Here is a 9,587-nt window from a genome sequence, read left to right as displayed (position 1 = left end):
TTTTAAAATAGTAGTAGTTTTAACTCTAGATTTTTATATTCATATTCATAATTATTGTATTATTATAATAAAAAGAAAAAATGAATTTTAATTTGGGGCGGAGGAAGTATTAAAAAATCAGAAACGCGACCACCACTGAACCAGTTGACCCAAAGCCATTTAAGCTAGCTAGGCTTGGCAGGTTCTATCTTGAAGAGCCAAGGATCCGAGAATTTTCCTCCCGACAAACACCTCGCAAAGTCTCAGGCGGCGGCCTAGTGCTCTCATACTGTCACACAAAAGCTGAGCTTGCTGTCTACGATTCAGAAAATCAACCGTATCGTTGAAGGAATGCTGTTTGAGACCTTCGTCGTGGCTACTCTGCTGATCCTTCTCCTCGTTCCTGTTGGCCGCTGCGCCGACGCCACCGCCGGCAGCGATGACGAGCGGTTCGTCTACAACGGCTTCAAGGGCGCGAACCTCACCCTCGACGGCGCGTCCACCGTGACGCCGAACGGCCTACTGGTGCTGACCAACGGCACCATCCAAATGAAGGGCCACGCGTTCCACCCGTCCCCGCTGCCGTTCCGTGACCGGGGCGCCCAGAACGCCACCGCCGCGCGGTCCTTCTCGACCACCTTCGCGTTCGCCATCTTCGGGCCGTACATCGACCTGAGCAGCCACGGCCTGGCCTTCTTCGTCTCCTCGGACAGGGCGGCTCTGTCCACCGCGCTGCCGGGGCAGTTCTTGGGCTTGCTCAACAGCACCGACAACGGCAACGGGAGAACCCACGTCTTCGCCGTGGAGCTGGACACGCTCTTCAACGCCGATTTCCTCGACAGAAACAGCAACCACGTCGGCGTCGACGTCGACAGCCTAGTGTCGCGTGCTGCTGCGGACGCCGGTTACTACGACGACGGCACCGGGCAGTTCCGGAACCTGAGCCTGGTCAGCCGGAAGGCCATGCAGGTCTGGGTGGACTACGACAGCGGGTCGACTCAGGTCACCGTGACCATGGCACCGCTGGGCTTGGCCAGGCCGAAGAAGCCGCTGCTGCAGACCACCGTCGACCTCTCCGGCGTGGTGCAGGGCACCGCGGCGTACGTTGGGTTCACGTCCGCGACGGGCATCCTCTTCTCGCGCCACTTCGTGCTCGGCTGGGCCTTCGCGTTCGACGGGGCGGCCCCGGCGCTAAACATCTCGGCGCTGCCAGCCTTGCCGCCCGCGGGGCCCAAGCCGCGGCCGAAGGTGCTGGAGATCGTGCTTCCCATCGCGACAGCCACGCTGGTGTTCGCCGTGGGCGTCCTGGTTTACGCCCTGCTGCGCCGCCGGGCCAGGTACGCCGAGCTCCGCGAGGACTGGGAGACCGCGTTCGGGCCACACCGGTTCTCGTACAAGGACCTGTTCCACGCCACCGGAGGGTTCAGTGACAAGCGGCTCCTCGGCGCCGGAGGGTTTGGCAGCGTGTACAGGGGCGTTCTCCGCAAATCCAACACGGAGGTCGCGGTGAAGAAGGTGTCCCACGAGTCAAAGCAGGGCATGAAGGAGTTCATCGCTGAGATCGCGAGCATGGGGCGGCTGCGGCACCGCAACCTAGTGCAGCTGCTCGGCTACTGCCGGCGCAAAGGTGAACTCCTCTTGGTCTACGATTACATGCCTAATGGTAGCCTTGACAAACACCTCTACGATCGAAGCAAGGGCGCACGTGCGCTGGGATGGCCTCAAAGACTTCACGTCATCAGAGGAGTGGCGTCCGGGCTTCTGTACCTGCACGAGGACTGGGAGCAGGTGGTTGTCCATCGAGATGTCAAGGCAAGCAATGTGCTCCTCGACGGCGAAATGAACGGGCGGTTAGGAGACTTCGGCCTCGCGAGGCTGTACGATCACGGGACTGATGCGCATACGACTCATGTGGTCGGCACTATGGGGTACCTGGCCCCTGAACTAGGCCACACCGGCAAGGCAACGCCGGCAACTGATGTCTTCGCCTTTGGGGCATTCCTTCTGGAGGTCACCTGTGGACGAAGGCCAGTCGAGCAGGACGAGCACAACAGCCACACGGTGCTCGTGGATTGGGTGGCTGAGCGCTGGCGTAGGAGGCTGATCCTTGACGCGGCAGACACGATGATCCCAGACGGTTTCAATCCTGATGAGGTCTGTCTGGCACTAAAGCTTGGTCTGCTCTGCTCGCATCCGTTGCCCAACGCAAGGCCGACCATGCGGCAGGTCATGCAGTACCTCGACGGCGACATGGTCCTCCCGGACTTGTCACCGGAGTATTTCGGCTTCACCGCAGTGGAGCGGATGTATAGCAGGGAGGTAAGCAAGGATACGATGGCATACGTGTCGTCGTCCACGAGCATGGGTGCCATTTCTGATCTTTCTAGTGGAAGATGAATTTTTTTTTTGGTGCACCGGGGGAGTGTGAGTACTGGTTCCTGTTCTCGTAGTAATAAAAGTTGACCTTGTTGCGTCTTGAATACTCTTGATACGTTTATATTTGGTACGAGTGATTTGATCTTCATAGCAGTAGGTCAATATTTACTATAAGGGCTAGTTTGGGAACCCCGTTTTTTCAAGAAATTTTCATTTTACTAAGGAAAATTAGTTTATTTTCCCTTAAGAAAATGGAGTTCTCAAACTATCTCTAAAGGTAACGAAAATAACAAGGTAAATTTGTTGAAGATCAATGGCTAAGTGACTTTATACTGATTAAGGTCGGATGTGACCGAACGATGGGAAGAGAGGCACCAAAATCGATTAGGCTTTGACACGATATACAAAGAACCACAGAACTATAACCGGAGCTAATCCACACAATACGAGGCATTTGTACTAGAACTCGCAAAACACAAACCAGTGGATCTCAGAGAGATCTCTTCACAAGTCCACGAATGAAGAAGTAAGCACTCAACGGCTCAGAGGGGCATTTATACTAGTAACAGTCCGCCGAGATAAGTATAAACATAAAAAGAAAATAGAAAATATTTTAACGTGCTAATGTTAAAGCCTCCCTAAGAAGATCTCCAGAGCTGATTCTGCATGTGTTGGTGCCTTTTTGGTCACCAAACACTATAATGAACCGCTTGGCGGTACTTGGCACCTTGGGTTCGGCTCCGCAAGGTGAACGGTAGTGGCGGCCTGCGACAGGTCGCCGGATCGCCTGGTAGTGCCCTCTGCGATGGCGCGGACGGTCCGCGGCCTTGGGCCGGACGGTCCGCGACCTGGGCGCAGGAGCGGTGTCTTCCCTGCGTCACACCGGACGGTCCGCAGCTCTAGGCCGGACGGTCCGCGACCTGGTGACAGGGTCGTCTTCCTCCTCCTTGCTGGAATCTAGATTTCGTCCCCTGGGGGAAAAGATCTTAAGGTGCTCCGGGTCGACAGGTCACCCGGGGCGTCCCCAGACGACGTGGAGTCGCCTAGGAATTAAGAGATCAAATCGAGGAAGAGGTCTTGGATGGACAACTAGGTCTTGCCCCCCGGGAGGGGTGAGATCCTAGGGTCGTCTTGGGATCGGCAGGCCACCCAAGGCGGATCTAGACGACGTAGAGTCGAATAGGGGTGGAGGTGGATATGCGGAAGGCTACAACTAGAACTATGCTACATCTACTTCTAGGGCAGGAAAAGTAAATAAGGTAATTGGTTCGATTGGAATGTGTTCGGGGGGTTCTCAATCGGCCGTACCCCTTTATATTTATAGGGGAGGAGGTCTGGACCTTTTCCTAAGAGATAGCCAACAAACTCCCACGTGATTAGATGGATAACCACGCACGAGATAAGGATAAACATCCGAGTTAATCTAATCTCGGGACACGCGGACCGTCCGGGCCCATGGGCCGGACCGTCCGCTCATTTTGGTGTCCAACATATGCCCCCCTGCCTTTTGGTGGAGCATGGCGAACCAAAAGCATTAGCGAAAACTTCGGAAACAATTGACCTCATGAGGTTTTTTTCCCGAAGTAAGGACTCAGCTCGATGCAAGTCATCGACTCTTGCGATCAGATAATATAAATACTTGATGGGACTTTAATGCACAGAGGCCGTTTCAGATCGCATCCTCTTCAGCCATGTCTATCTGATCAACCTGTCAATAGGCAAAAACTTGTGGTGCCCCCCAGCCCAAATAAGCAAACGGATTGGGCCAGTAATACAAATTCATCGCCGTACCACCCCACACATGAGTAGGACAACACATCGGCGATGGATAGAATGGGACGCACCATGCTATCCCTGGAGGAGGATGATAAGGCGATCTTGGTTGTGCTACCCTTTGGGTCCGTTTAGTCGGCTTTTGCTTTCGCACAGGTCGCCCTTTTGACTTCGTTTGTTTTATTGGCCGGTTGTGTGGAATGGCCTTCTTCATATATTTGGCAAGCAACTGACCAAAAGTAGGGCCGACTCTACTGAGTCGTCCAGACGTCTTAGTAGTGTTTTGTTTCCTAACACTTGTGTTGGAACGTTGTGGTCTGATGGTCTGAGGTTGCTGCTTCTGACCATCTGCGGACCGTCCGGCCATCATAGCCGGACTGTCCGCGCCTGTCTCGGACTGTTCGGCCTTAGTACCCGGATCGTCCGGCGTACGCATGACAGGCGACCGTGATCGGGTGTCCGATCGTGCTTGCCCCCCGGTGCCTCCGGTCTTTCTTTTGTCCGGAGCCTTCAGAGTAACTATTCCGCGTGACATATTTGGTGTGCGAGGATCACCAATGACGATATTTTTATTTTTACTTTTATCGGCCGCACACGGCCGAATTATGGCCTTTTTGCTCATTGGCTCTAATGTGGTGACAGGAACAGGTGGCCTATCAATTTTCACCTCTTTTTGAAACCTCAACTGGCCTTCGTTTATAGCCGATTGTATTTGCCGACGGAAGATGGCACAATCATTGGTGTTATGGAGAAAGGAGCCATGCCATTTGCAATAAACACGCCCTTTTAATTGTTCAACCGGAGGAATTACATGTGACAATTTAATATTACCATGTTTAAGCAACTCATCAAATATTTTATCACATTTAGTAATATTAAATGTGAACTTAACCTTTTCCTTTTGTTTCGAGTGCGGGTAAGAGCGAACAGAAGGTTTGGCCTTAGTGGGCCAAACAAGCTCAGGGACATGTGACTTTTTTAGTTCTTGGGGCTTGGGTGGCCGATTATATTTATGTCGGCCTTCCGCACTAGGCGGATCACAGGTGACTTCTGGTGCCCCGGACGGTCCGACCTGCACAGTCGGACGGTCCGCGGGTGGATCGGACGGTCCGGTACTATCCTCGGACTGTCCGGCCACGTCAGACAACACCTGTGACCCTTGTGGTGGGCTCTGTGTAACTCCGGACTGTCCGGCGTAGGGTGCCGGACGGTCTGATGGAGGGCCGGACGGTCCGTGATTGTGTACGGACGGTCCGGTCGTGCTCAGAGTTGACTCACCATTTAGCGAAGATGGTGGTGATGGTCGTCCTGGATATGAGTCCATCGGCATACCAGAATATGGCTGGGTAAACCCATTTGTTGCCGATGTGTTTGGCGCAATTGTTTTGGCGCCTAATTTATGTGATAAAAAACTAGGCATGTGAGTTTTTCCTAATGCATGTGCCATCCTTTCTATATCCTCTGTGATACTTTTAATCCGATTATCAAAAGAAATTTTAATAGATGGAATATCATCGACTGACCTGGCATCACCTATCGTGGGGAGCTGTTGCAGCACGGATGACATGTAATCAGCGTCTATTTCCCTCTCCTTTACGACCTTCTGGTGGCGATCTACCTTGAAGTGCGAGAGGTACCACTTTTTTGCCACCTTGAGCATCTGATCTTGTTGTCGTTGGATCTCCTCATCCATCTTCTTCATGTCATCTTCTAAGTTTTCATGCTCTGCGGCCGATAAATTAGTCAGCCTTGTGTCGCTGTTTGGAGAAGCACTGTTGAGATCTTTAGAATCGGCCATATAAGCCTGATTTTGTAGATATGCAACTTCGTCCCCAGCGGAGTCGCCAAAAGTATGTTGGTGCCTTTTTGGTCACCAAACACTATAATGAACCGCTTGGCGGTACTTGGCACCTTGGGTTCGGCTCCGCAAGGTGAACGGTAGTGGCGGCCTGCGACAGGTCGCCGGATCGCCTGGTAGTGCCCTCTGCGATGGCGCGGACGGTCCGCGGCCTTGGGCCGGACGGTCCGCGACCTGGGCGCAGAAGCGGTGTCTTCCCTGCGTCACACCGGACGGTCCGCAGCTCTAGGCCGGACGGTCCGCGACCTGGTGACAGGGTCGTCTTCCTCCTCCTTGCTGGAATCTAGATTTCGTCCCCTGGGGGAAAAGATCTTAAGGTGCTCCGGGTCGACAGGTCACCCGGGGCGTCCCCAGACGACGTGGAGTCGCCTAGGAATTAAGAGATCAAATCGATGAAGAGGTCTTGGATGGACAACTAGGTCTTGCCCCCGGGAGGGGTGAGATCCTAGGGTCGTCTTGGGATCGGCAGGCCACCCAAGACGGATCTAGACGACGTAGAGTCGAATAGGGGTGGAGGTGGATATGCGGAAGGCTACAACTAGAACTATGCTACATCTACTCCTAGGGCAGGAAAAGTAAATAAGGTAATTGGTTCGATTGGAATGTGTTCGGGGGGTTCTCAATCGGCCGTACCCCTTTATATTTATAGGGGAGGAGGTCTGGACCTTTTTCTAAGAGATAGCCAACAAACTCCCACGTGATTAGATGGATAACCACGCACGAGATAAGGATAAACATCCGAGTTAATCTAATCTCGGGACACGCGGACCGTCCGGGCCCATGGGCCGGACCGTCCGCTCATTTTGGTGTCCAACAGCATGTCTGATTGACTTCTGCGTATCCTTCGTTATTTTGATAATAACTTTATCTAGGAATCTCCAAATGGTGTAGGGTTGTATGTGTTGGAAAGCTGACTTGATAAACTTTCTCACCATGTATAGAACGCATAATGAAACTTCATAGAATGACGCAGTTTAATACGAAAACTTGATCATCAAGCAGACGGTTGACCTTTTGACCAGTCAACGGTAAAATAGGTCGAGCGTCTTGCTAAAAAATCCAATTCAATCAAGCTTAGAAACATTAGAAACTAAACTTTAAGAGCTTTCCAACAAGTCTTTATGAGCCTTCATAGCTTTTTGGGCGTCAAAAGATATGACTGTTTTTTTCTATACGGTTGTATTATGTTGGGCTGACTCGAACATGGTCTCTCTAGAGGAAGATGATAGGATTTTTTTCACATGGGGAATGTAACCACTGATCATGTTCTTGTTGTAATAAGACTATGACCAGCAGACTGTTTCGTACTATATATTACACTGTTTACATAGTGAAGTTTAAAATAGAAAATGGTTATAAGTAAGCTATTGGAGATTGGCTTGAAGTTGACCTTATTGTGTTTTACTAAAGGGGTTTAAAATAGTCCAAATTCATGTGGAACATGCATTGTGAGCTGATCCAGATACTATTGATAATATTAGTAACCGTACCAGTATTTCCTCCTGAAAAGTGCTTGGTTGTTTTTCGGTAGCCTATATATCTAAGCTTGTGGAGTGTACTTGGTTGTTTTGCACAGTCCTTAAAGCAAGATTAAATTACATTCGGTAGTATAGGAGATTTGATCTTATTAGTGAGATAATGCATCCTTGCACACGCCAACGAACTGATATTACTAAAATTGAATCATCTCACCCATTCGCATCTACTGGGACATATAGATGACCACATGCACGTCATGCACTAACCAAATACAGTGTTACTATGTCAACGCACAAACGCCGACACATTTCATGCATTTATGATGTCTTGGAATATGGTTTCAAGTAATTTTAATCGATGATTAGGTCCTTTGGTGGACGGAGATAGTACATGTTCTAGTCGGGTGTTTTTTTTTTGCAAAATTGCAAAAACGAAATAACATATACTCATTTTTTTTTCGTGTGACGGAAATGTCGTTGTGTCGTCCTTTCAATGCATGCCCGACGATGACGGCGAATCGAGGATGGCCCGCGGCCGTGCCGCAGGAGAACAAACACTCAAAACGCGCATGCTCGAACCGCTAAACCTTTATCCATCCCAAAGTCGAACACGACTCCACAGTTGACCCGGCGAGAAATTTACAAAATGCTTTCGATGCAGTAATTGCTGAATTGCTGTGTGAAGTAGAAATGTTTCGTTGTCATGAGGGTAGAAGACACACAAGTCCATGGATCGATTCCTGCCTGTCGTGAAGAAATGTGAGCTCTAAGGGCTTATTCGGTTAGCTTCCAATCCATGTATATTAAGTGTGACTGAGTGAGTTTTAATTCTAAGTAAGGTCTTATTCATTTTTGTCGGATTGGTGGGTCGAAACAATTTCTAACATGATTGTATCTCTAATTTATATAAATTTTAATTAGTTGCAACGATTTCGGGTGCAATCCGACACAAACCAAGACCTAAGTCAAATTTCTTCTTAATTTTTTTAAATCTTATTCAATCCATGTAATCCATGTGTAATGAGAATAATTGAACAAGGCCTAAAGTGGGTGTACCAATCCAAGGGCGGAACAACCAGTGTGGGTGCTTTTTAGGGATAGTCTCTGACTCCCACGGGAAGTTGACGATGAGATAATGTTTTTTTTAAAAAAAAAGAGAGAGAAGAAGAAGTAAGTGTTATGATGGTGAAACTTTTTTTAACGCCATTATCCACTCTATATCAGTTATGAAATTAATTAGATGTATATGAAGCCATAGAATATGGAACTATCGGATAAAAAAACAGATAATTTATCTGTGTTTCATTCCATTGCGGCGTCAAACTTCTCGATGACACTAACATAAAGAACAGTCTATTGGACCATTTGGAACACTCCACCAATCAGTCTGAAAAAGGCTGCTCACTGTTTCTGTTTCAGCAGCGTCGAAGAGTGCGTATAGCGACCGCATCAAGGCGAATTGCTTCATTCAGAAGAGTCTACCGTGCCCATGCACAAGCACAACTACCGCGCCCGGCAGCGCACGGCGACTACCAAGTCTATGCTCGCATATCAGTCCGGCCCGCAGCCTTCTTTGAAGCTCTGACAGGAGTTGTCGCGTGGGACAGGTTTTATGTTGACGACAATAATTCCACGACCGGAAATAATGATTATACATAGATCCAGATCCAGTTACTATGCTCGTTGCACGTTCCTCTATGTGTCCATCACTTGACTTGTTATAGTCCATGTGTTTGGTGGTGAAACAGCTAGTGATCAATTTTAATGGATAACTAGAGACAATATTGAAATAATTCTATCCTCATCCCTAAGACCTTATTTAGATACTCTATTATTCACCTCAATCTAGATAGATTGAGATGAATTAAAGTGTAAATTAATTTAACTTATACATCAATTCACATGTAAATCTCTACTATATTTAAATCACCAGTTTCAATGGTCGTCCTGCGTCATCTTTTTAAAAAAAAAATCTCTATATTTCTTCCAAATCAACTCAAACTAAAATAGTAAAAAGCAGTGCAGCAGGTGGGGTTTAAACCCACACCCTAATGGAAGCAAGGTGAAAGGCACTAAACGAATCTGTCTAACCAGTAGAACATTAATGTTCAGGTATTTATAAT

The 9,587-nt window shown here is 49.1% G+C and overlaps 1 protein-coding gene across 1 annotated transcript; it reads left to right on the top strand.

The window, feature by feature from the left end:
* Positions 1 to 321: 321 nt before the first annotated feature.
* Positions 322 to 2,542, top strand: LOC100279577 (putative lectin-like receptor protein kinase family protein). Its single transcript, NM_001152574.1, is given in 1 exon segment — positions 322 to 2,542. A coding segment is annotated over 1 exon segment (2,046 nt). The 5' UTR covers positions 322 to 330; the 3' UTR covers positions 2,377 to 2,542.
* The last annotated feature ends 7,045 nt before the right edge of the window (positions 2,543 to 9,587 follow it).

The sequence above is a fragment of the Zea mays genome, chromosome 7, assembly GCF_902167145.1.
Source record: "Zea mays cultivar B73 chromosome 7, Zm-B73-REFERENCE-NAM-5.0, whole genome shotgun sequence".
Classification (NCBI taxonomy): domain Eukaryota; kingdom Viridiplantae; phylum Streptophyta; class Magnoliopsida; order Poales; family Poaceae; genus Zea; species Zea mays.
This window is presented reverse-complemented; position numbering and strand designations above follow the sequence as displayed.